At 43.5% G+C, this 27,793-nt stretch overlaps 1 protein-coding gene across 2 annotated transcripts; it reads right to left on the bottom strand.

Annotated features, from left to right (window-relative positions):
• Window positions 1-4: 4 nt before the first annotated feature.
• Window positions 5-27,793, bottom strand: FOXJ2 (forkhead box J2). 2 transcript variants are annotated; one of them, XM_056341549.1, is made up of 11 exons: window positions 26,208-27,793; window positions 11,257-11,610; window positions 10,657-10,731; window positions 8,616-8,684; window positions 8,106-8,246; window positions 7,485-7,680; window positions 5,263-5,586; window positions 4,766-4,867; window positions 4,050-4,250; window positions 3,181-3,279; window positions 5-2,606 (listed from the first exon to the last, which is right to left on the bottom strand). In XM_056341549.1, exons 2-11 carry the CDS (start codon window positions 11,587-11,589, stop codon window positions 2,518-2,520), a joined length of 1,629 nt encoding a protein of 542 aa, XP_056197524.1. In that variant the 5' UTR covers window positions 11,590-11,610; window positions 26,208-27,793; the 3' UTR covers window positions 5-2,517. The 2 variants fall into 2 exon arrangements, with proteins under 2 accessions (XP_056197524.1, XP_056197523.1); XM_056341548.1 differs by having other exon boundaries at window positions 7,485-7,683; window positions 26,208-27,791.

Genomic DNA, 27,793 nt, shown 5'->3' with positions numbered 1-27,793 from the left:
AGAGTTAAACCATAAACATTCACTTTTTCTTTTTATTAAGAAAGCATGCACAAAAATAAACTCGTGAGACCACGCCCCTCTCTCCCTGACCACAGACACAAAGCACAGGGTGGGCACACCACGCCGGAGGGCCCGAGTCCCTCTCTGGGACAGGCGGCATCCCTCCCGCCCTGGCCCTGCAGGCCGGTACCCGCGCACCCGGCAGAGCTCCACGCCGCCCACCCGGTGCCTTCCCATACACTAACAACGCACATTGATTTCAGGGGCAGAGGAACGAGGCTAATTTGCACACTGACCGGCATGTATTTACATATGCAAATGAGGCACAACTTAATATGCGAATGAGGCAATTATGCAAATTAGGAGCACTTGGATACGCAGAAGGAGCCATCTCTGTTTGTTTTTCTTCTGGTGGTGTGTTCAGACTTCCACAGGGCCGGCTCTCAGTAACATCCTCTGCAAAGCACTAGCTGGCACCTACCAGAGGTCACCTCTCGTGGTTGTCTCCAGTGCTGCTTTCCACAGAAACCCATCACACATGCTTCCAAGCTGTATCATTCCCATCCTGAGGCAGCAGAGATAACAGCTGACTCCGTGTTGAAGTTGTCTGGGATTCCTCATTTCTCTTGGAAACACTCAATGACGAACTCCCCCCCCAAAACCGCACACTTAAAAAAGAAAAAAAAAGAAAAAAAAAACCCAAACAAAAATGTCCCGTCGTTCCCCCCCTCCCCCGCAATACAATGAGACTCTGTCCACTTTCCTGACAAAGATCCAATTGGTTTATCCCTACAGCAAACTGAAAAAGCAATGCTGGTTCCCCACCTTCCTGCAGTCAGAGCAGAGGCTGTTACTCCCCTGCCCCAGGTCTGTCAAGCAGCCATGATGCTTTATTCCTGTCTTGGTTCCCTTCACCGGTAAACAGGGAATAAGGGCTGGGGGGAGGCTTTACAAAATATTAAGAGGACACAAGAGGTTTGACAGAACAGAGCCATACCAGAAAAAAGGGGAACGCAGGACACAGCTCTGGGGAGGAGGCGTCTCAACACTCACTCCTGCTCCTGCACCTTTTCCACCTTCCTGATTTGCAAGTGCTGACAAAACTCATCGTTCGGGATTTACGCTAGATTCCGTTATCTCCCCAGCTGAACTGCAAAGGGTCTGACCCACCCTCCTCCCTTTTACACTACACTCTTTTGCTGTTCGGTTTAAAAATCTGCCCCGCTCCATCCTCTCTTATAATGCACCTCTTACAAAAACCACTTGTGAGGGCCTCCCAGTTACTTGACCGGAAGGTCCAGCCCCTTGCCCAGAAGTCCTCTAACGCACCTCCGCTCTGAGCAGCGGCTTCCTCTTCCCACCATTAGCTCATTCACAAAGTGGGAACCACTGCCTGAGAATTTGCACCTATGCAACAAGACTCCTGTCGCTGGCACTCTCAAACCACAGACAAGGACAATCTCCAAAGAAATATGAGGGGCAGAGGCCCAAATAACAACAGAACAAATACTGATAGGAGAAAACTTCCAAATTTGCATATGCAAGTAAGAGCCTCACTACATATTTTGAAGGGCTTGAAGGGGTGGGGGGTGAAATTAAAAGCTCTGGGGAATAGAATTTGCTGAATCACATGTGACACCCCTGACTGCTTATTTTACCTGATGGGTATGTAGGCTTCACCTGGAGACTGCAAAAGGCAGTGTAAAAATAGGCCAGGATTCCCTCAAAAACCTCTCTCAGTCCTCACCGATGGCACTGCGTTCTGAAACCGAACTTCTCTGCTGAAATACCACCTCTGCTACATTCTCCTTTCCCAAACTCGGGTCTACCCTCCCAGCTCAGCTCAGCTCAGCTCTCCCTACCTCAGGGATTACGCTCTCGTACTTGGGAACTCTTACTTCTTTTCTTGCTTTTCCTGCCGGTGCGAGAAAGTTCACAGAGCTAAGATCACCCCTCCAGTGTCCCTTTAGCCCCCTGACCTTTACAACATTAACGAAGCGACATAACTACAGGCTCCCAGGGTCCACTAGGCTCTCTCACTCCAGTAGCCAATACGACAGATTCACCGGCCACCTTGAAGGGAAAGAGGGATTGTTAAACGCAAAATGATGGAGGCAGAGAAAGATGCACTCGAGGATTCAGCCTTCCGAGGTCTTTTCATGGCACCAAGGACCCATCTTTCCGCCCTCTACAGGGCACCACACAATACGAAAGAGCCGATCTGATGCGTCCGAGGCCACCAGAGGAGGGGGAGGGCTGTGCTCAATTATTGGTAATAATAATAATAATAACAATAATAATAATAAACAAAAGAAGAAAAAGAAGATAAAACAGGACGCAAGGAAGGATTATCTTCGGCAGCATCTTGCGGTGGCTTCTCTGGCGGAGATAGAGAATATATATCTATATACAGGCAAGGCAGGGAGGCTGGGGAGGGTGGTGCTGGCACCATTGACCCCATGTCCCCCTCCCCTCCCGCGTCCTTCACAAAGGACGGGCTATCAAGTCTGTAACTCGCTAGGTGATCAAGTCCCAGTCGAAATCATCGGGGATTTCCTCATTGGCGCCTGGAGGAGGCCCTGGAGGCCGAGGGACCAGATGGTGAGCTGAGCCAAAAACAAGATAAAAAGAAGAGAAAGGAAAGAGAACAGTTAGAATAAAAAAAAGAGTCACACTTTTTCACAGCAGGCCCTTGAGCAAAAGAAAGCATAAAATATTAGGGCCTTCTCCCTTCCAACAGTCTAAGCAAGAACACTACTGGCATGCGCTTCTCCGTCAGACAGCACCTACCAATGTCTGCAGGTGTCTGCTGTGAAATTCCCCACAGCAGCTTCTGCAGAGGTTAAGTTTCAGCCTCCTTAACTTCCCTTACAGCTGACTGCTGACAGAGCACAAAGGACTTCACCAACAGAAGCTTCTCACACAAAGTTGCCTTCAAGCAACTGAGGTTGAGGCTGAGCTAGACCATTTATGTGAAGTGAAAGAAATCAGGCCACTGAAATCCTAAACCTTGCCAGAGCTATGGCGGAGCCCTACACGGAGTGTCCCTTGCGGTCCGGGCTCCCTCTCTACCCTCAGTGCTCCATTTGATTAGCAAGTGCTTTGGGAGAACTGCACAAAGGGCTTTGGAACTGGTTCTTTAATGTTCATGGTATAATATGCCTTAACGTCACCCCTTACCTGGGCGATTATATCCTGGAGAGTCCTGGGTGGAAATCTGGTACATAGGAGATGGCCCGGAGAAGAGATGGGGTGGCTGGGGCTGACCATAGGAGTTCACTATGAAAGGAAAGGAATAAAAAACAAAAAACCCCACCCTGTTAATGTTCTGGTCAACTGTCTTGGCCCTGACTGGGTGGCAGCTCAGCCACAGAGCAACTCACTCAGACCCACGGGATACTGAGGAGATGTTCAGCTGTTGGGTCCTAACTGCAAGCTATAGCTTGGTCAGGGATCTTGTTCTTGGAACCAGCAGCAGTTTCTCTACTATTGTAAAAGAAGAAAATTTTCATCCAGAAACGCCACAAGCTGGCTCAATATCATCCATTTAGTTCAGTACTAGATGACACACACCATTACAGTTCTACCAAGACTATGACATCCTGTCTCTCAAAAGCGCATCCTCCTATTCCCTGTCCAGTCAGTATTTCTCCAACATGGGTGCAAGAGCTTTCTTCTTTACAGCGCCTGCCATCTGGAACAGCAATCTCTCTACCTTGCCATTCCCTTCTGTTGGTCACCTACCAAAAACACACACACACACCCCCTTCTCCTTTTATGGGTTTACCTTTTAAATGTATTTCTGCCTGGAGAAGTTGCCTGTCAGTGGTATGCGTCACATAACAATGGTCTGTCTAGGCCATGGACATAGGACATCCTAACTCTTTCAAGCCAGAGGAAGCTGAGCTGCTACAGACAGCTCTGACTAACAACTCAGCCCAGCCCTGAGTTGCTCAGTGTTACATTGCCTGGCAAGGCTGCAAGTAGTTTAGGATATTCACAGAACTGGACCTTCATTTACATGTCATTTTAGTCTCCCTCCTAATTACCTTGGTTCATGGATTGCTCCTGTTTGCCACTGTTCAGGGCACAAGAATCAGAGATTCGGGGGGGCTGCTGTGGGCCAACCAGGTGAGGGAGCTGACCCGTCTGGGTAAGGAAGTGATTAAGGGAGTCACAGAGGTTGGCAATATGGTGTTGATCCAGCGTCCAGTTCTTCCGCTCAGCCTGACGCAGACTCTCCATTAGCTCTGCAGGGGACGAAGAACAATGTCAAAGACAGCACTCACGCTGTGGTCCTCCCTGCAAAGAGCTTCTGTCTTCTACCCCTATATCCTACCTTCTTCCCACAAACCCAACTTCACTGCTTCGTATCTGTCACCAAACTCCTGAAGAGTTCCATACCTAGGATACTGTCTCACTGACTCAGGTAGGGGAGGGAAGAGTAGGAGGGAAAAATCTCAGTTACCTTTCTGACATACTTTTATGAATTAATTCCCCCTGCTCAAGATTCCTGCAGTGTTTAAGTGCTTCAAGGTCTTTAACAGAACCCATGAAGTAAGACACCGCATTTTACAAAGAGAAGGGTTGAATCATAGAACCATAGAATGGTTTGAGTTGGAAGGGGCCTTAATGATCATCTAGTTCCAACCTCTCTGCCATGGTTACACTGAAAAAAAACCAAACCTGGGCACAGCACCCACATATTCTAGACTACAGCCCCAGTCACTGAGTCACTAGATGTAGTCACTAGGCCAACACTGACCTGAGAATTGGGAGTGCTCAATGCTAGACCAGTTCAGCCGGTTTACCATCTTGAAGCTTTCCTTCAGGGAATCAATGTTGGAGCACCAGTCAGGGGGAAATGCTGGAATGAAACGGGGACAAGATTATTCCAATACAGACTGCCCTTTCCCTCCACCCTTTCACATAAAATGATTGGCCCCTCTTCACCAAAGAGCCTGATGCTACACTGGAAATCCTTTCTCCTTTGGAAGACCAGGGATGGTGCCTCCTCTTTCATTTAGCCCCTGACTTTATCCTGCATCCCTAAACAGAATCCCAGACTCAGCGTGGATGTATCCTCCTTTCCTTCAGTGAGGACACAATTTCGCTCTCAGATTTCAATCATAACTGGCTTTCACCCTTTTTCCACACACCACGCAGACACTACTTAGGGAAAGCTCACTTGCAGAATTTCTGTCTGGAGGATCCTCACTGCTCCCTTTTGCCCAGCTGTTCTTTCCACTGCCCCTGACTCACCAAAGCCAGCATTGTTGATTGAAGCCTGTGACTGCTGCTGCTGCTGGTGCTGATGTGGCTGCTGCTGTGGGTGGGAGTGTGGGTGATGTTGATGCTGGTGGTAGCCTCCATGCTGCATTGGGGGTGGATGCATGGACATCACTGGTGGAGGGCCATAACCTTCACCACCCTGCTGCTTTCCCCCTTGGGATGGGCAGCCCTCTGGGGTTGGAGTGTGGAGTGGGGGAGCAGCACCCACTGATGAGGGGCCTTGCTGCTGCTGCTGCTGGTACATGTAGTAGTTGTGGTTGGAGGGCTGCATGTCACCAAGGAGAGAAGAGAAACCTGCCGAGAAAAAAAAGGAGGGAGCTTTAAGACCTGCCTGGATCAGACCTCTGCTTAAATCATCCATCTCCAATTTCACACGGCTCACCCTGCTATTTACGAAGCTTTTGGAGCGCCCTCTACAGGCTGCCAACAACTCTCACTGCGCAGTTACGCCCTTTGCTGTGCTCCAGATTCTGTTCCAAACAAAAGGCTCTACAAGAAAGCTCCAGTAGGATTTAAACTTCCAGTACCGAGCTGGGCACTGAAATGCCTCCCTGGATTTTTCCTGTATTTACCAAAGTAACCCATGCTCTCCTGAAATGCCACGCACATGTTGTTTTCCTAGAAATAACCATTAAGCAAACTTAAACAACAAAACATTTAGAAAACAGGTAACTTGATAAATCTGATTCGCTGTTTCCGAAAGCTCCCTTCAGTTCCTGTCTTACCAGCAGCTTGGCTGGGAACCTTCACAGTTTTTCTCACACAGATCATGAGAAGTCACACATTCCACTGCTTTTGTACACAGAGCACACTGCACGCATCAGGGCTCCTTTATTACTCTCATTCCTCCCGACTCACTGGCTGCGTCATGTCTAGCCTCTTGTATTTCAGGCATCCCCCTACATTCAAGAGCATCAGGTGCTCTCCATTATTCCCCACATCAGGAGCTCAGCATCTCTCTTACGTCTGCTTCCCTGGTTCATTCTCCCCTTATGTTGTGGAACCTCCAGAAAAAAAAAAAAAAATCACAGTGAAGGACGCTACACGCTACTAACCTGAACTACTCATCTCTTACTTTGAGTGCCCTTACTTGACCATCCACAAGCAAGCCTCAGTTTTTCATTAGATCCAAAATCAACCCTTAGAGCATCCTACTACTGCAATGGGGCAAAAGGATGAACACTGCCACCCTGACTCAAAATTTTCCCACAAAACTTTGTCCAAAACTGTGTGCTTTCCTAGACTACCTTACAGCTGAGGACTTGGGGGAAAAAAACCCAGACTGCTGCTAAGCTTTTACAGAGGCACACACTGAGTCAAGGTTGTTCTCTGTTTTTCTGTAGCTTGCTCATGCTACAACACCTCACACAACAGGCTCCTACAAGGCATCTCAAGTGCCAGCATGACGAAAGCAGTAAAAGTAATAAATTTTTATTGAAGCTACAAGTTCAGGAGGCTCCTCCTAGAGTAGCAAAGTTGGCCTGCACTGTATGATGGCTGAGCACAGGTGAGAAGCCCATCTAATAATATATTCCTTTTTACACCAGACTACTATTTAGAAGAGTGTTTAAAGGCAGGGACAACCGTATAGATTTTTCTGAAGTGTTTTTGGTGGCCAGCTCAGCTCAGCTCAGCTCATCCCTACGGCGATTCTGCCCTCTGGTGGCTTCTTCCTCAATCCCAAAAACACAAGCTATGAATGGAGTTCTAGGCTTTTTCTTCCTCACTCTCAACCCACAAAGCTCAATTCTCCAAGGCCTTCTACAATCCTACTTTTAACAGATCTGAGCAATAAGGACTTTCCACTCTCCTTTTGGAGAAACTCCACATGCAACAATCCCCTCTCTCATGGTTTCTAGCCTGACAGATTATGAATACTTCTCTGACATGCTTTTCTTCAGGACTTCGTTTCTCTAAGCTTCTGCCATTTTAGTATCTGCGTTTGTATCAACACAAGGTATTTTTAAATCATTATTCTCTTTATTCTGAGACAACTAGGGGGAGCAACAGATAAAGGACATGCAGATTTCGTATCTGCTCCTGGCAGAACTAATTACAGCGTGCCAAAGAAGGAAAGTCTGTTTGCACAGCCTCCTAAATGAGGAAAGATCCGAAAGATACCAAGGATAGATCAGTGGACAAGACTGTGTGGGCAGATACCTGCCCACCCCACGACGCATATAGTTACTCACCGTGCTGAGAGGAAGATGATTTCTCCAGCATGGATTTGTAGAGGTTTCGGAAGGACCAGCTAAGATCCTGGAAGTTGATCTCAGAGTAGGAGAACTTGAAGTCATGGTTGGCACTGTACAGTGGGGGTGGCACATCGGCCCCTTCACGGCCCTGCCCCCCTGCTACAGTAGAGGCAACATCCACAGGCCCTGCACTCTGCTAAGGAAGGCAGAAGTAGGGGCTTTAGCTGGTACGTGTTTTGTAACTCGAGACAGGGATCCAGAGACTAGATGCACTGACATCCCATATCACTTAGCTCATTCCCAACAAATCTTCCCAAACTTTGCTTGAGGAAAATCAACCACCACTTCCCCTCTGCAGCACACTGGCTCCAGCCTTGTCTTCAGCTATCTAATACCAATATGCCTTTATCCTGGTCCCCATCCAACCCTTTGTTAAAACTCACTTCCTCCTTATTTTCTGTCCCTGCAATTTCAGCTTCTTCTCTTCTTTTTATTTTTGCCTTTATGTCACGATTTTCATGATTACCTCTCCTCCCCACTTCGCTTTTCCATTCATGCACTCCTCCCCCTCTCCTTTTCCCCCACCATAAGGCTTCTATCCTTTTCCCTGCTGCTCACCTGACTGTAGTTGGCAATGGGGGTGGTGCTCTGGAGTGACAGCTGAGGGGTGGCCTCAGGTGGCAAAGAGGCTTCTGTGCTGACTGGAACAGCCCCTCGGGGGCTTTTACTTGCCTCTTGCTCTGGGGAGTCTTGTGGTATCTGTGGATAGGGAAGAAAGAGAAAAGGAAAGGAGCAGAAATTAAAAACAGATGGAGAAGTGAAACTGCAGATGGGAAGCCAGCTCCCCTGCTGTAAAAGTTCATGGCTTAGAAAAGAGGAGGACTGGGCTTTAGTCACTGAGCAGTCCGGATAAAAGGACTTTAAACAAGATTAACTTTGCTACTGAACAGCAGCAACCACAGCCAATCAGCAGGACACACGCTAGTTCATTCAGTCCTAGCCTTTGTCTCCCCATGTGTACACCCTACCCCCAAAATGATACCATGGTCTGGTGCTGGAAGGACTCCTTGGAACAAGAAGGGAATTCCCCCTCCTGCTTCCACACCGTCTGGAAAGAACAACACTCACATCATCATCTGGAGGATGCCGCCTCTTGCGAGATATATCTGGACACGTGTCTATTGTCCAATAAGAGCCCTGAAAAGAAGACCCATTGGTGAGTGCATGATTAAACCAGGGAGCTTCCTGAAGCTGCGGGTTATTGACTCAAAGAATGAAGCACCAACTAAACACAGAACCACAAGCACCACCCTCCAGAACATCAGACAACCAAGACTTGGGTGTTGGAAAGAGATTCCCCTCTTGCATTGGATTCATTGAACAATGAGGTACGATGCTACTGGTGGAAGGCAGAATGCTTTATATTTCCGTCACTCTGAGACAGGACACCAAGAAGACCAAAGGATGCTCTCATCCAAGCTAGGCCAACTCTTTTGGGCCTGCACACCCCCTTCAGTATCTTGCTCACAACATAAATTTATTATTGACTGATGGGAACCAACTCAATATTCAGGTTGGGCAGAGACAGCTAGAAGGATCGCTCTTTTTTCATGCTTATGAAAATGCACTTTGAGTACTGTGTCCATCTGGGGGGTTCCCAGTTCAAGACAGACACTGATGTGCTAGAATGGATCCAAAGGGGGGCCACCATGATGGTTAAAACCTAAAACTCATGATGTACAAGCAGTTCACACAGAGAGATCTGTCCGGCTTGGACAAGAGAAGGCTAAGGGGATCTAACCACTACCTTCAACCGTGTACGGAGATTATAAAGGAGACAGAATCAAACTCACTCGCACAGCACAAGAGTAAGATCCAACAAACACAAGTTACAGGAAGGAAAATTACAATCAGATACAAAGAAAAACCTCTTTACAGCGATGGTGGTGCAGCAGTGGAACAAGTGTCCAGTTGTGATATCTCCATCCCTGGAGGTATTTAAAACTCAATGAAGACCTCAACAACCCAATTTAATTGTCCCTGTCTGGTAGGGGGTGGGGGTGCATGTTGACCTCCAGAGGTCCCTTTCAACATAAAATAGTCTATAATTATGTCTGTTGTTTTCTGAAGTGTAAAAAGAACTCTAGAGTGTGATTTAGGTCATTTTAACCTTCAGTTGAAATCTGATTCATCAGTGACAAGCACAGGATGGCTTTTCATTATAAACCCAGCCCAGCACGCCAATGAACACCTGAAAACATATATACTGAAGTCAATTACAATTTCCTGGAATAAGCCATATAATCAATGGTATTTTTGAGCAGCGATCTTCAAAGATATACTACTTCTGTTTATAGATGCCAGCTGAGCGCCATTTAGTCACTGAAATATAACCCGAAATAAAAGACCTGAGCAAGTAGCCTTTTCCAGTAACTTTAGGATGGGGGAGCGGAGACAATCTTTCTGTCTAAATACATAGCTGCTTGTCCCCACCATTTCCTTCTGCTTGTTTAGTTGGTTGTTTTTTTAACAGTAATAATATCTGCATGCCAAGATGCCAAGTCTAGATATTCCCGTTTACAATCTATATATACTAATAGAGTTTTGTTAGCCCTTACTTAGCCAACGAATTCTTAGATTCTTGAGTTTTACTGGTAAATGACTTCTGTAGATTTAAACTATCTGATGGTGACAGTTTTCCCCAACACCAAATGCTTTGCAGTCTAAATAGATTCTGCTCTCACTTCCATGGATCTTGCCTCCATGAAGCTCATGATGTCACATCATAGTCCTGCCACTCACCAGCAGCCACTACAGTCTTTCATAATAGAACAGGTTGGACTAGACCCACGTTATACACATAAAGATCAAGAAGAAAAAGAAACAAAACTAATAAAGTACATTCAACGCTACTTTTTCCTTCTTCTACTACCTTTAAAGTCAACCGAAGATCACAGATAAGAAAAATAATTGCTAAAAACATTAAGGCCCCTTTACAGGTTCCCTTTAAGCAAATGCTTCTGTAGCCAAAGCACTGCAGTAAATCTTACTACTGCTTCCATTTTTGCCTACACTTTAGGTTTCAAATTCCAACCATGAGTTAGAAAGGGCAACCCCGGCTTATTCCCTGCAGTTTTAAATTGCTTGCCCAGGAGCATGCAGTTCTTACCTTCCCAGGATCATCTCTCGGTCGAGGCACCTTCCGAAAACATTTATTCAGAGAGAGGTTATGACGAATAGAGTTCTGATGAGAGAGTAAGAGATACAGGTAAGTGCCAGAACAAAAACATACAGCCTTCTGAGTATGTCTGGGAGTGGGGAAAGAAAATAGAAGGATGGTGCATACTCAAAAGCTAAAGCTCACTACACAGACCCGGAACAGAGCACAACAGAAGCTGTGGAAAGGGAAGGGATGGGTTAGGATAAATAATACAGGGTTGAACCACCTATACATCTACAGAAGCTGCAATGAAGATTGTATCAGTGTGATGCAGAGGTTGGTAGTGATGCAGGTTTTGGGGCGGGGGGATGTTTTGTTTTTCTTGGTTGTTGGTAGTAGGTTTTTTGCACACTCCTTAAGGGGCCACCACATACATACAACAAAATTCTCAGAGAAAATGGGACTTTTGACTCTGTATTTTTCTCCAGTTGGTCAACTTAGTTTCACATCTGTCTTTTTATTTTGCTCAGTGAGGGTATTTTGCACAGAATTAAGAAAATAAGTCTTGTAATTAGACCAAAAGCGTACTTTAGCAATGCAAGTCCTCACCTTCCAACCAATACCAGCATTTTTGTAGTAGGGAAAGTTGTCACAGATCCAACGGTAGATCTCACTAAGTGTCATCTTCTTGGCAGGTGATGAGTTGATGGCATATGTGATCAAAGTGGCATAGCTGTAACGTGGCTTCCCATCTTGGTGCACTGCAGCCTCATCCTTACTCAGGGTGGCATTGGGATCTGTTGGTGAGCCCGGGGGACACTTTCGGGCAGCCCCTGGAGGTCCTGCTTGTGAAGAACCCCCTAATTTTTCAATAGTAGCCCTTAAAGTAAGCTGTGGGAGCCAGTCTATGGAAGTAAGGCTGCTTTCCAGGTCAGAGGCCATGATGCTGGGAAGCAAGAGTATCTGTGAGAAGAAAGAAGCAGAAAGGGAACTCCTGAGTTATAAACAAGGTGAACCCTAAGAACAGAAACATCCATTTGAATTCCTCCTCTGCTTCTCCCCCTATCACAAATACCTGTGTGAAGATCATCCCACTTCATATACCTTATTCACAGCCAGAAAGAAGAATCCAAAAAGGCATATGACTGTGTCTCTGGGAGGACCACCCTTGCTGATTGTAGCTGGGACAGTGCTGATGGTAACTGCTAGGACAGTCTTACCCAGAGCATCCCAACTGTTCCCAGGTAAAGCACCAAGATCTATTCAAAGGAATTGGTGCTTTTTCAGCAGCTGTATCGCAGTCACTCCTTTCCCACATAAGCAATATAGCTTTGGAACCCTTCACCAAGATTACCTGTAATCCAGTAGGTTTACCGTGTCAAGCAAGAGGAAAATCATAGCTAAAAGGGAACACTCCTTCATGCCATATACAAACCACAATTTAATTAGATCAACTGGAAAAGTCAAGACACTGACTATCTTAATTTGGGGGGAAATTAATTTCTCTCTAAGGCCTAGCCTCTCTTTTTGCATCAGGTGACATTATAATGAATCCTATTCCTTAGAGCTAGGATTACATATCTCATTTTAAAACACCAAGATCATGCATAATACTATATATAGATAATTACATCTACCATGTCGAGGTGGAACAGACTATATTAAGCTCATTATAGTTAAAGCTTTGCCTACCATAACCCATTTTTCCTAAATATACATATCGTTTTATTGAATTGAATCTTGCTTAATTCACAGTATAACAGGCAATTATTTTCTCCAAATCTGAGACACAAGAAGAACTTACTTGTCCCAAATCACACAACAAGTTTGCCACAGGGTGGAAACAGACTCATGATCTTTCCTCTCATGAACATTATGTATTTCCCCTCATAAAAATAAAATACACCTGTCTAACATGGCTAGCACTTGTATCCAGGGTTTTCTACTTATTTTTTTTATATGAAGAAAACATTTAGCAGCATGAACTTGCATGAACTTGTACACTTAGCACACAAACTTTTATGCTGTCTCTTGTCGTAATCAAGGCAGCAGAAAGATCACCATTCTTTTTTATCATTGGCTGCATCACTATACTAGCAGGAATCCCTTGAAGTCTGGACTGAGGTAGCTAAGTTTCCATGGTCACAACCTGCACTGCTCTGCACTTATTCTTTGCATAAAGAGAAAAATCGTGTCTTGAAGGGCTGCAAGCTCTGCACCTTTCATTTTTTAAATTAATCTTTTTAGAGGATTAGATAATATTATCTTTGAGCATGCTAGTGGATACAAAAGGTAAATGCACAAACACACATGCACATACTTATTGACACACTCATGTAACAAATTAAACACATGCACACATCTAAGAGAGAACAGACTCTCTTAGGAAAGATTCATCAGCAGACACCTCCCACCAAGTGCATCACTCAGAGTGGATCAGATGAGACAGGGAGACACCCATCTGCATGAATACCAATTAGACACTTGTTCTAAAAATAGGTATTTGACAATAACACAGTGTGGATGCACAGATCCAGAGACAGATGCACCCAGCATTTTGATACAGAAGCTGACTGTTCTTCCCCTACAACCATATGCATTATACCTTGCACTTCTGCACTGAAGTGCTCTCACAGCACAAAAGCACTTCAGAGTCTACATTTCAACATATTTGTATGCACTAAACCTTTCATTTTCATGCATGTGCTCATCACACTTCTTAGGGTTCAAACACCTACACAATACCCCAAGAAAATCCACCCTTCAACCACCACAAGCAGTGGCTCCAAAGCCCTGGGCTCAGAAAACACCTCCTAATTGCTCAGCTAACATTATCACTCTCACTCATATGAATGCACAGACTGAAAAGTAAAATTGCAGCACTACAGTATCTGTAGTGAGTGAAAACATTTTTCTGTCTGTGGAGGAAAGGAAAAGCCCAACTGCTAGTAACTTATCTATCTTCTCATCTGCCGCACTATCACATATGATAGCAATGACTGCTTGCTACACAGCTAACTAGGCAATCCGAGCTGCAAAAAGCTTTCCATTATCCACCCTCCTCAAGTTGTTGTTTATTGAATATAGCTCTTTTTGCCTAAATTGATCTAACCTCAAACATTTTAATTTTTTTTTAAAAGCAGCACTATTCCTTCCTGAATCATACAAGGGACAAGCAACAATGTATTTTTATCCAGTGTGGCTGGACAGACCACTGAGGTATCCATGTCACTGAAACACAGATACAATCTCATGGTAACTTTACAGGTACAGCCCTCACCAAAAGTAGTATTCAACTTGGGAGAAAACATGAACCAGGTATCAGTTGCATGCTTAATTTTGTAAGTGTACCTCATATAAATTTCAATTTCCACAGTGCAATCAAAGAACAAATTATTGCTGTTTATCATATGCATATTAAGACATTAAGAAATATCAGTTAAGCTAACAATACAAATCCAATAAATATAAATTTCCAGGTGCCCCCCTCCCCTTTCTTTAAGACAAGCACAGAAATCAAGAAAATCAGGTTATAAAAGCCTATGTCAGAGTAAGATACCAATCTGAAACACCAGAAATTCAAGAAGCAGAAGAAAACACTGCAGTTTTCACAGAGCTTCAGTACGCCCAGGTTATGTCAGCTGAGCATTTGGCATGATTGGCTATGCAGTAAAATGTAAGGTTGATATGCAACACGCCCATTGCCAAATATACAAGCTTTTGTGTATTTGTGTAAAATACACTTGACAGGAAGACATGCAAGGTTAGAATTGGGTCACCTTACACCCATGCTAAGATTGTGAATATTTTCATTCCCTGGTTTATAAAAATCTTTGACAAGAAAACAAAATCCCAAAATCTTAAATAAAAAAAATTCTGTGTATACATACACACTAATCACCCAGTACTGAAACAACTACTTTTCAGTAAACTACAGCAGCTCTTTAAGAACATAAATGCTAGATAGTAATTTAGGACAGAAAGTGAAGACTCAGACCCAACAGATACCACATGGGAAGTTTCAAAGCAATGTAATAAAATGTTTTTTCCAAGTTTGAACTTGATCATGTTACTTAATTTAGAAGTCTGTATCCTGGCAATATGGGATCTATAATAATCAGGCACAGTCAAACCTTAGGTAAGGTGGCAATTCCAGAACACTGTCAGTGCAAAAATAATCTGGTGTAATTGCTACTAAACTATTTGAAAGAATACTCAATATAACAGTAATACTTGCTATAATTTGTACTGCATATCTCATTCACCTGATCCAAGCAGTACACCAGCTTGACACTACTTAATGGTATGATAAAACAAGACTGCAGCCAAACCAGAGCAGCTGATGATTCTTCCAACTTTCCCTTCTCAGTTTATTGCCTGGCAATTCTTCTTTCAAACTCTTCTCTTATGATCCCACTCAAACAAAGAAAAAAAACACCCTAATGACTAACAAACACATTGAACTTAAATCAAGGGTGTTTAAAAAAATCCTACCACATTAGCAAGCCAGAATTACCTTCAAGCAAGTAAAAAGAAAGTCAAAGACCAGAATTCATGGTCTCACATTTTACATGGTAAATGGTATCTGTTTACGTATTTGGCCGACTTTAAAAACCAGTCTTAAGTTAGCCAAGTCATAACCACCATCAACAGCTGGAAATTGACTGCAGAGTCTTCATTTCTCAAGCACTTACTAGTTCCAGTACAACCCCAAATCAAGACTGGTCAGAGAGATGCAAAAATGGCAGCCAAGCACTGATCCAAAACTACAACTAAACAGAGAAGAATCTGTCTGATTCATAAGAAAAATTTATCAATCATTAACAACAATCCTAGCATTGAATACCTTTTAATAACCACTAATTCACCTGGGACTAGTAATACCTCACTATAGCTTTCCAGGAAAGCTACTGCCTTACTTTGAATATTTGCAACTAGCAAATTGAACCTCAGGTTGAAAACGCAAGCCAGCCTTCTGTCTATCAGACAGTACTATCCCTGCCGCTGGGCTGAAGAAATCTGTACTTTGCCTGCCCTGTTTTGCAAGTGCTTGCTCCAAGCCAGTCAGATCTCATCCAAGATCACTGCTACCTATATATCAGGACTGAAAAATGCGTGAAATGTGGGGAACAGCACTCTGAGGGTCATATTGAATGCAGTTAATAAACATTTATAGCCTGAAACATTCTCTAAGGCTGAACCCAAAGGCTGGCCAGTCACAATCAGTTACAACTGAAGCAGAGTCACATAATGAATGAAGCTACGCTGTGCACAGTCTACAGAAGATGCATATTCTAGAATAAATCTCTACATTTACTCTTCTATATTTACTTTCACAGTTGCTTTATTTGCTGCCATTCCAATTCAATGAAACAGTGCTGGCAAAACATTCAAAGGAGATTCAACTTAAGTTTCTCGACATAAACATTGAGAAGGAAGAAAGGCACAACAGACTACCGAGCAGTGAGAGACACTGCTGTAGAACACCTATAAAAAACAAGCCCACTTCTATTAGGTGCCTGAAACACAGATCCGGTGATCTAACCAATAACATCAAATTTATTCAGAGATACACCTAACTTCTAAGGTATTTAACAAACAAAAAACTTCAAACCCAAGCTGGCAAAAAGGAACGATTTGACTGCAACCTTTCTGCAACAGGTGAGTGCAACATCAGTTAGAGGAAGCTGCCTCAAAAAGTAAGGAAGTAACACATCAAGAATATCCCATGCATGGAGAAACTGACAGCTTCTACTCTGATGGAAAAAGGCAATTTTGACATACTTGTGTAAATTACACATACAAGAAACCTGTACTCTTATACCAATACAGAAAGGGGAAAATAATCAGTTTTGCTAACTCTGGCAGAAATTTGCCATGCTAAGACATGTGCTTTGCCTCAAAAATAAGAAGGTATGAACTAAGAGGGCAGGAACAAAACACTTAAAAATCTATATTCTCTAAGCAAACAGTCTCACTGAGAGATACTTTTTTCATGTAAGAAATCAGAAAAAAATAATATTGATTACCTGCATAGTCTGAAATTGTTATCCATCATTTTGGTAACTACTTGTGAGAGCCTCCAGGAAGTATTTATGTTTCTGGAATCAAATCCAGAAGAAAGAGAGAGGCTGCTGAGTATTGTTCATAAACTGAAACTTAATCTGGAAGGAGTAGCAGGTGTCATGCTAGCATATCAGCAAACCAAAAGAAGAACACTGCAGTTTGAAAGTACACTTCTCTCTGGAGTGCCGTATGAAAGGAGAAAAACCAGTCCCTGGGGTGAAGAGAAATCATCATACCCCAGAACCATGTCTCTCTTCTTTGGGAGCTGTAGAACATGCCAAAAAACATTTTTCCAATAAACTATAAGCTTGCACATGTGGTAACAAGGGGCACACAGCTCTCCCTAGTCAAGAACCAGAAAGGCAAAAGGAATTCAGCCAAAGGAAGTTACTGTCACCTAAGAGCACACAGCACAGTTTCACCTACACAAATAGGAACTGTCACAGTCTGTGTCTGTCCCTGTCACAGTGGTCTGACTCTACACCCCTACTCAAAACTACCTGGTGTCCAAGACCGAATGGCTTTGAATGTTCAATGCTGTTTTGGGTAAAAGAACACGGGTGGCATCCTGAACTGGAAATCTGCTAAAAAAGTTACAACACACTAAGATGGTATTGAAAAAAATCAGTCGGAGGAAGATGAAAACTTCCTGATCATGTATAGCTTAATATATATCACTGGACTAACTGTTTTGTTTTAACTGAGTTGTCATACAGATAAGGTTTTCCTTCAACAAACAGAAATCTCAGTAACATAAGGTTTGTATCGAGGAAGAGTCATTTGTTTTCATTATAGTTACTAATTACATAAATATCATAATAGCACATTTTAACATAGGACCTTTCGATTCCCTCCATTTTGTGAAAGGTGCATGAGCAGAGTATAATTTTGTATTTTGAATTTAGTGAATGAATGGCACTGACTGCGCCTGCATTCTTGGTACTAACGAAGCAAGAAGTCTTGCGGGGACTATAAAGTCACCAAAACCCCCATGCTGGAAGTGCATCACGATCCAACTCCAAGGCAATTATGCACTTGTTTTGTAGGAAACTGACAAAATGGTATAGCTTACAAAACCTGACCTGCTTATTTAAACTTATCAACAGATGGCATTACAGCCAAAATCTAAAATATGCTCATGTCAAGGGAGACAGTATCTTTACAGGCATAAAAGGCTAGGATGAAGCATAGCTAGTGCCTTGCCAGATTTTAATAAGACCAACTAATCAAATATTTTTGTTGTCTGCTACATAAACATGCAGCAAAAATGTATTGAGAAATACAACACAAACATTGCAGAGACCCCTCAGATAGTCTGAAAATACGTGTTCAAAGTTAAGATTAGTTTGCTTATTTATGGTGCTGCGTAAGTGAAAGTGGGGAATATGTAACACCTGTCAAAAGAAACAGCAAATGATACTGAAAATACTGGTATGCCTAAAATACTTTTGAGCCAAAAATTATTTTCTTTGTAATAAGACTAATATAAAAGATTTATTCTAATAATAAGCCCAATGTCCCATGACAACCCTCCCAGTAACAGATTTGAAGTAAAAAGTAAACCAAGCACTTTGAAGAAGCACAATGAAAATACATCATCGCAGCAGAAATGTCTCTACAGCATCCCTCCACCCTCAGTACCACTATGCAGTATTTTACCGCTGGAAGTAGGAGCTGTAATTCTAAACATATGCCAAGGCAGGCAAGAGAAATCTTTGGCATTTGCTTTAAGAATATTAACAGAACAATTACTCTTACACTGAGAAAGGTATCGGGTATTGTTTTTGGAATAATTCAGATTTATGAGCACATATCTGGAATGAAATTTTCCCTTGGAAACCAGGAAGTCTGTGGTAGTGAAACCGTATCTAAGAGAAGGTATTTCCCCCAGCCTTGTGGGAGCACCCAGGTTGAAGAGAAGGATTTCAATTTTAGCTGCCTATCAGAATCACATCCAGTAGCAAACCTTCAGTACAGGATATGCAAACACTGATATGATTCTCAGATTGTCTCTGAAATCAGAAGTAGATCAGCATGCAGAGTATCTGGCTCAGAAAATCTTCTCATGGTTGCAAAGATAGGTACGGAAACCCAGGTTAAAAGAATGCAACATGCACTTATAAATGCAAACTGTATTCTTATTCCCATTACAAAATGGGTCTATCCGTGAAAAATTACTGTTAACCTTGCAGTTTAATAATACTACAAAGCTTCTGTGTAAGAGAGCTCCTAGGGCTAAATAGTGAAAACGAAAATCTGACTGCAAGTGGTGAGAACCTGTCCACCAAAGCCTGAACCACTGAAAACAGATTAGTCAATATGAACTCAGCAATAGTTGCTGAAACAAGCCACAACCCATTCCATCCCACTTGTGGAAATGGGCATCAAGCACTAGCAAGAACTATGTACTGAATTCATAGAAAATAAGGAAATTGGTATCAAGTGCAGATTAGTCGTATACCACGGGGCCAAAAATGTACACACAGCAGATGCTCCCAGAGTTAAGATTACCAAAGCACTGCACAAAAACTGTTCAAAAGGAGTTTGGAAACGAAGTGCAGATGAAATTGAAGTTGGAGAATGATCAGAAGAATCAAGTAATACTGTGTGAAGCTCATAAATTAGGTCTCAACCACTGTTTTAACATAATTCCTTTTCACTATTCTGTTAGTTGTTAATGTGAACTAAACTGACTGAACCGTCTTCCAGGAGACAAAACACCTGACAATCCCTAGCCACGCTCACAACTTGTAAAGATTGGTACCAAGCTTGAAGGTCAAGAGGATTGAGAACCACACTAGCAAGGAAGACACACACATTAACAGTTTCTTCTGGCTTAAAATGCTAGTATTGCTACGTGGCTTTCTACATCCTACTCATAACATGCTTCATTTTGTCTATCATCCTCAAACTGAATCTCCTGTTAATTTCCTTACAGACATCGAAAGGAGCCCCCTTCTTCCGCACACATACTTGCCACAGTTGCCACCTTACAACTGTTAAGTATTATTCTGATTCTGCTCCAACCCTGATGTTCCTAGTCTTTGAGATGTTGTGTCTTTGCTTATAATGATCTTTATTTACTTTTGTAGTTATTATTTTTTACAAAAGAAGCTAGGGAGAGGAAGGTACATGTAATAAGACAACTATCTCTGGGTATCAGACCTTTTGAATAATTTTTAAATATGCAAATAAGTACTTTCCAGTACATCTGGCCTCTATTGGCTGGCAATTCTCCTAAATGTATCAAGGTATGAGTCAGCTGAGGAAGAATGTGAAGAGATGCTCATGCAAGAAATTGGAAAAGCACAATGTCATGCTTGTGTTGCTGGCAGAGCAAAGGACAATACAATAAGAGACAGTGACAGGGGAGAATGTGAAGGCCCCTTAGAGTGAAGCTGGAACCTTCTGTGGTGGATGACAGCCAAAGAACAGGCTTGTCAAGGTAGAGACGGCAACATGTTGAGAAAACATGCCAGGAGGATAGCTTCAGTAATCGTGGTTTTAACAAGACAAGTAGTTGTCAGAGGCCAGCAAGAACAGTTAGCAGTAACTGAGATGGTAAATGAGGGAGAAAGCATAAGGGTTATCCAAAGAGACCAAGAAAAAACAAGCAGGAGATTCAGGCCATGAAACTAGATGAGTCACTATCCTGTACATGCAGAGCAAGAAGAGTGCAAGAAAACCCATGTTATAGGCCTAACTGAAGGCTCACAACTGAGGAAAGCAGGAAACAAAGAGAAATCTCAAAGGAGCTTTCTAGAGTTCCATCTTGGCCTCAGCAGTCTTAAAATTACAGCAAATCATTCAAAAGAGATGTTAAGGTAGTATGCCAAGTTGTGTAATTTAGTATCACTGGCATGAAGGAGGCAGAGCAAACCAAAGAGAGGGTATCAGAGGTGGGTCTTTGTGTCTAATTTACGAAAAAAATAAATGGAAGCTGGTAAATAGCTTACTGCAGAAGCTACTGAATGAATGACTAGAACAGTAGGAGGGAAACCAGGAAAATACTGACACAAAAGTCAAGGGAGGACAAGATTTCAAGACTGGGCATGATCAAGTGTCAAAAACAGCAGGGAAGCCAAGAAGGATGAAGATGGAACAGAGACCCTGAGACCTGGCCAAGAAAAGGTCATTAGAGATCTTAGGAGAAGCTTCAAGGGAGTCAGAATATCTATACTTAAGTTAACTTAAAAACCAGTTCTAGGCTGCAGACATGGTACAGGATCTTTCTGTTTTGGAGTCACAGGTCCTTCCATGAAGAAAAAATTCACCAGTGCATCATGCTTTCACTGTTTCTTAATCCCACAAAAAGCAGCATGTAGAGGGTTTGAGTTGAATATCGTATTGTAATTAAGGTAATCAACAGCAAGAACAACCAGCCTTTATGAAGTGTTTTTCATCCTTATACTTTGGAACCCTTATAAAAGATCAATAACCTATTCCCGGATAAATGGGAAGCCATGCATGGAGAAGCGTGCAGCCTAAGGTCAGCCAGCAAAGAAGTAGCAGAACCATACAGAGAACACAAGTCTCCAAAATCCCAGACCAGTTCTCTACATTCAAAGCTTGTCTGCTTTGTCCAGGTAGAGGTAAAGGGAATTTCAGAGTTAACTATTTTAGCAGCTTGTTTATTTTTCTCTGCAAGTTCCTAATGGGGTGGGAGAATTGTTTTTGTTTTACTTAACAATAGGTTTTTTGGGGAAACTGAGAATTCAGAAACTTTGCTCCTTTAATTTGTGACCACAAAGAGTTCAGATTCTTTCCCAATTATTCAGATTTGAACTTTTAACAGTAATTACATATTACTGCTATAATCAGCCACAGTCTTTATACAGCAGAGAGCATAAACAAAATTTGAATTGCTAATTGTAAAAACCAAAAAAGCAAGTATTTTTTTCCTCGAGGTATAAAAGCTCTCACTCGTCATCTCCCTCATTAATCAGTCTCTCTTATACATAAAGGAAGGGGGAAAAAAACCCCCAAACACATTTCCTTATTTCTTGACTTCACACCAAATAAACTGACCAGCTTAGAAAGATGAGGAACAAGGTACCAGGCCTCACACAAACTGTTCACCCCAGTTCTAAAAACCAAGATCCTGAAGTGCTGGAAGGAACCAGAGAATGTAATACAAGGGGGATTTTCATTCTAACCAACTAAAATCTGGCTATTCCTGAGGAAGGGAAGGGGACAGGGGAAAAGGGAAGGTGGGAGAACGAAAGAGTTGGATTAGGGAGACAAAGCACCATTCCCCAGCCTAGCAGAACTGGGTATTTTCAGAGGAACAAAATTCCATTTATTATAGTGGTAAAAAAGAACAGGTTTCTTGACATAACCTCAGACAAAAAATGTGCTATGTGTCCACAAGCACATAATCTAATGAAAGCCAAACCAAGAACAGGTCAAAATGCAGGTGTGCAAGTAAGAGCGGGGCCTGTGAGATGTAGTAAGAAAGGATTCCTGCCAATGAAGAGTCCTGGAAAGGAGGTGAGGGATGCTGGCTTGAAGAAGAGAAGCAGCATTTTAGGCTTATAGGACCACAAGACAGAATGCCGAAGGGACAGCATGGAAAATGAGATGCACAGTGCAGCACAGAGAGAACTGGGAGGAGGAGTGGGGTGTAGGAGGAAATGAGCATAAAGAAGTAGGAGGGGTGGAAACATGCTGGGCCTTAAAGGTGCAGGAGAGGAACCTGAAAAGATGCTAGGAAGTCAGTATGGGACTCAAGAAAGGGTTCACAAAGGTCAGGAACTAGGAAAATCTGTGCCATCTACCTTTAAGACACCAACTCCAAGATTCATAACAGGATGGGGTAGAGGATGAGGCAGGTCAAGGACAGAAGAATAAAACAGCAGTCTAGTCCAAGTCTGGGCAAAGCACCACAGGACACAGCATTAAATGGGTCCTAAACTCTGTTGTGAGGTCTCCAAATTTTGAAACATTCCCAGTGTTTTGCATTTTCATTTCAAACTTCAAATGAAAATTTGCAATTAATTAATTGTGAAAACATACTGAGAGAGAACAAGCATGCCACAGTAATACACATACGCAGGCTGCCTTTTAAAAGTGAAAACATGAGTACAAGGCAGAAATATGTTATAGATTTTTAAGTTCATCATATGTCCCTTAGAAGGAAGAAGAAAACAAAACCAGCAGAATAAATAGCAAGTAGCAATACTGACTCCAACCAAAATGATAAGCATTTGGGGGATGAGCACATCAGCTGGATATTCTTGCTAAAGTAACATGATGTGCAACAGCCAGCAATACAGAGATTTACATGCTTCTTCTTAGGCTTCAGAGTTAACACAACTGGAGAGTTCATACATTTTGGAGATACTATTTTAGGCTGCTCATTAATCTAGGCACTACTTATCTTTCCAAAGTTATCTTCCAATTTGAAAATGCTAGAAACAGTATTTTTTCAAGTTTCAATTCTGAGGCATCACTCAGCAACAGATTCTGCAAATGAAGTACTAAAAACCTCAGAGGGTTCTGTGTGAAAGTCCACCCAGCGCTGGAAGAAGCAAATGGAAGAATGAGTCCAAAAGCATTTTACCTTTATAGTTTCTAATGACCTAGGTGTAATTCCTGTCTGACAGTTGTGTAAAATTAATCAGCTCAGTTGCCTGCTCTTGAGGGGCAGCTGTCCATATCACAGTTGCCATTGACCATACTTCATTTCTGGCACTTGGAGTAAAGGTCCAAAGATCCAAACTGGGATGCAGACTGAATCACCCACTACACGACGGTCAGCTGAAGTTTAGAGGAGGAGGTAATAAGCAAAGATACCTGTACCTCTGCGGTAAGAAAAAACTTCTCCAGAGACACAAGCATTCAGTTGTATTTTTACAAGGGGTAAAAAAAAAAAGGGGGGCGAAAAAAAGAAGTACTACAGTAGTCACAACCCTATCTCAGATGGGGACATGGGACTAATATCCAAACTCCTCAAACTGTTTACTGTATTCCATTCCAACTTTTCTGACTCCTTATTCTATCCTAGAAATTTGCCTACAGAACCAGATTTCAAGATAAAACCCAAGAACTTACAGAACATGTACTTAAACATTAATATAACCTCATGATCTTTCAGTAATGTAATCTTTTTCCCACAACTCTCTAGACCTCCTCATTCCATTTTACTTAAGGGCTTGACCTGAGAAACGCCACACAGTCAGCTCTCAAATGGGAGCCGAGTGCCCATAGGACAGGATCAGAGTGCTTCAACTTAAAAAGTCAACTTTCAGAAGCACAAATGTCCAAATGCAAATTTACAAACCCATACACAAAACTACGTGTCTTTTTACTCAAATATTGGACTTCATTGCTTCTGTTGAAGTCAACTCTACGTGTCTGGGCATTTACAAGAATTATGATATTTATTTAGGTATCTAAATGTGGGTTTTAAAGTCTAATTTTAGGTGTTCGGGTTTAACATTCTTAATGTAAACTCTTAAAGACATAGCACTTTCATTTAAATGTGTATATAAAGTACCTTGCACTTTTATGAAGACAAATAACACTCTCCCTTTTTCTTTTATGGATACTTTTGTATAAAATAAATGGTGTGGAACAGTTGCAGTATTCCACCTCAGAGGAAGCTGCATTTTTGCCTGTGATAAACATTTGATCTAAATGCCATGATCACACTGAAAAGCTATGCTCCTTAAAAATTATTCCCTTCCTTAAATTTATCAGTATGTCCTATCTTTTGTAGAACTGTGGTTTAAGCTACAAGATCTTCAGAGCAAAGACTGTCTTAATTTTGTGTGTCCAAGCCAGCACTGTCAGCAATTAACAAATAAATAACAATTACTCTACAGCACACAACTTTCAGCCTTGTATGTCTGTCATGAATATTTAAAGTTCACGCAGCAAATACAAAATTTTAATCTTTATCATTAATAATGAAAAAAAAAATTCATATACAGAAAGATAATTGTTGTGGGAGAGCAGAATTTTGTAAGGCTGGCATATATATTCTGTAAAGTGCCCTGGCATCCATCAGAGCCAAAAGCACTTGAAAAATGTCAAGTCATTACTGTGAGGAAGGGGGCAGCGTGAGGTAAATTAACCTCAAGAGCATGAAAAGTCAGTTACCCCCTTGAATGTACAAAGGCCAAAATGCCTCAGTTATCTCTTCCCTTGTGCTAGATAACACAGCACTGCTCAAAACAGGCTGATTGCATAACTATAGGGCAACAGGTAGGAGGGCATCTAACAGTACCCCCAGAACATATGTACACTTCATGGTTTAGCCTCCCCTTAGAAAGAGGCACCTTCTGAAGCTATGGATAACTGTCAAAATTCCCTGCCAAAATGGGGAATCACTTTGGCATCTTTTGTCTGATCTTGCTAGCAAATTACACCAAGGAGTTCCTTCTTCAGGGACTCCCTGTTAACCATTGTGCTCCCAAATGGATTCCAGAAGGGTTCCTGTCCTGGCCAAGGACCATTTGATCTTGGATTTCCTCACGATTATCTCACTGGAGAACAAAACCAGGAATCTCTCAGGTGAGATACCCTTGGGCATGATTCCTCTGCTAAGGAAATCTGCTTTGGCTTCATCCGAGATGAAGACTCCCTCGCACTGGATTTCTCAGGAAATCACTACGCTAGTGTTAGAATACTCATTTGTGACTGGAAATTAAGTGCCTCATTTACAAAAAGCAGCCAGCTTGGCTCACCACAGCACTGGCATTAGGATTCACATTCCTAGCCCCTGAACACAGCAGTATAAAACACAGATGAAGGTGGCAATGGAATGGCTTCTTTCAGCTTTTGGAGCAGGTTCCACCAGCACTGTCACAATTTTCATTCCCAGGCCCCTGAGCACCACAGAACCCACTCTCAAGGGCACCATTTCCAGAATTCATCTCACAGCACCTAGGTACATTTTAGGACACAGATCTCAGAGTACTAGCACTGGGATCTGTACATTCGGCTCCCAAGCACAGCAAGGTCTGCATTTGCACAATGATTTTATTCCCACAGTTACGAGCATAGTAGGACCCACATGGAGAACAACTGACACTCCAACCCCACGGGTGAATCCTTGAACATTAGCACTACGAATCACTGCTCCTGTCCCCTCAAAGCCTTTTTGGCCAGTATCATTCTTCTCAATGACCCCTAAATGACATAAATTAATTTCACACCGTTGATGATAAAAACTGAGCCTAGGATGAATACACCAGTGAAAGAAAGTAGAAGGGAAAGGGCAGAGAGGTTTCTTACAATTAAACAGGGCTAAGGTCTCCAATAAGCTAAAAAAGTAAGGGAAAGAATCAGGTCATTTCCATATAGCATATAAAGAAGCTCAATGAGAGAGACGGAGAAAGACATGCAGAAAACGAAGCCTGGGGAGAGGCTCAGAAACAGAGAAAAGATGAAAAGGGAAGCAGATACAGCAAGAAACATGGAAAACAAGGACAGAAGGCAAAAGAGAAGGGCAGCTAGGAATAGAGAGGTGATATAATGTGGTCACTCACTCTGTCTGGAAGATTTTCTGGAGGGAGGTGGATTATCTTCAGTGCTGGTTTCTGGGGTGCTGCCCTTCACACTCCTCCTCTGAGACCCATCCTCAGAGCGTTGCTGTCAGCTATTCCAAGAGCTTCTTTAAGAAATATCTTGAGCACGAAGCAATTGTGGATGAAATCTGGATCTTGAGTATTAAAACAATCTGCCTGGGACTGACAGTCCCCTAAAACTGCTGGTTTTACCCCAGGATGGAGATCCTCTCTCCCTTTTGGCAGCTAACTACTAAAGGAGTGTTCCCCTGGGAGACAGCCTTTTTTCACTGATTGTCAGATTATTTCAGAGATCAATTTTCCCAATCTCCCTACCTGTAAATCTATCCTCTCTTTCCTCTAGGTGCACCTTTTCCTAATGGGTGGGCAAATCTCTTTTTCTGAAAAAAATCTTGCTATCTTTGTGGATATTACCAGCAAAACCTGCCTTTTCCTTTCCCTGTAACTGGGAGGTGTGTCTTCTCTCCTTGCACAGGATATCTGAAGAAAACCCTCTTGGGATCAGGGGATGAGGGATCTTCTTTGGGATGAAGGAGGATGAGGTCAGTATCGGAAATTACCTTTATCTCCAGTGGTTAACAGCAACTGGAAAAGGGAAGAATAAATCTGCCCCTGCTTTCTCCCTCTCGTTTTGCTTTCTCTGCTGCCTGCTGAGCAGATGTAAATAATTAAAAATACTAGGTAAGCACCGGGAGCTCCTGCTTATTTCTGTCTTTGGGACTGCCTCTCTTGGGCATACAGGGTTTCTTCTGCGAAGACTCCCCTGTTCCTATCTGCTCTGGCGAAGGGCTGTCTCCTCTGCTTGGGAGAGGAATTTCCTCGGCAAGCGGTGGGGAGTAGGTAGCAAGAGTATTTCTCGCAGCCCTCCGATACTGGGGTCTGAGGACGCCTCCCCCCTAGCCAGGTCCTGCGGGAGCTCCAGGAGGCTCTATCCCACAGCGGGGAAGAGCAGACCTCCTTCTAGTTGCCAGGGCTCGGTGCCGGGGCCCTCTCTGCCCACCCTCGGCTCCTTAGTGGGGAAGAGGGCAGGTGTTAAGCTCCCGCACCAGCTGCGGGGAAGGGGGGTGGCAGGCGGCTGCGCCCCGGCCTGCCGGCGAGGCGGGGGCAGCGAGAGGCCGCCGGAGTGTCACCCCTGCCGGGAGCGGGGCTGCCTAACGGGGTGTCCCCTCACGGCCGCGGATGGGGCGGGGGGGGCGGCGGGCTGAGTCTCTTCCCCCACCCCGGCAGGCTACGGGGGTGTCCCCCCACCCCGGCTGCCCGGAGGCTGTCCCTGGCTTCCCCCCAGGCCCCAGCTCCTCTTGCCCGGGCCCGGCTACCACGGGAGGCCGCGGCGGCTCACGGGCCTGCGCGGGGCTGAGCGGGCGCCTCCGCCGCCTTCCGCCGGGCCTCGGCTTCGTCCCGAGGGGGCTCCCCAGGCTCCGGTGCGGGGGGCCCCGGCCGGGCGGCGCTGAGTCTCTCCAGGCCCCGCCGCTCCCGCGGCTGCTGCTCCGGCTGCTCCGGGCTGCGGCTCCACTGCAGGCCCCGGCTCCTCCCCGGCCTCCGCTCCG

Source organism: Falco biarmicus, chromosome 5 (genome assembly GCF_023638135.1).
Source record: "Falco biarmicus isolate bFalBia1 chromosome 5, bFalBia1.pri, whole genome shotgun sequence".
Lineage (NCBI taxonomy): Eukaryota > Metazoa > Chordata > Aves > Falconiformes > Falconidae > Falco > Falco biarmicus.
The sequence above is the reverse complement of the archived record's forward strand: the minus strand, read 5'-3'. Positions and strand labels throughout refer to the sequence as shown.

Excerpts from the sequence above, each read along its gene's own strand:
- FOXJ2 (XM_056341548.1), bottom strand. The coding sequence starts at position 11,589 with ATGGCCTCTGACCTGGAAAGCAGCCTTACTTCCATAGACTGGCTCCCA. Across the intron at positions 5,587-7,484 it reads ATCATCTTCCTCTCAGCACG|GTTTCTCTTCTCTCCTTGGT; the intron begins GTGAGTAACTAT and ends TTTTCTCGGCAG. Across the intron at positions 3,280-4,049 it reads GGAGCAATCCATGAACCAAG|TGAACTCCTATGGTCAGCCC; the intron begins GTAATTAGGAGG and ends TTCCTTTCATAG.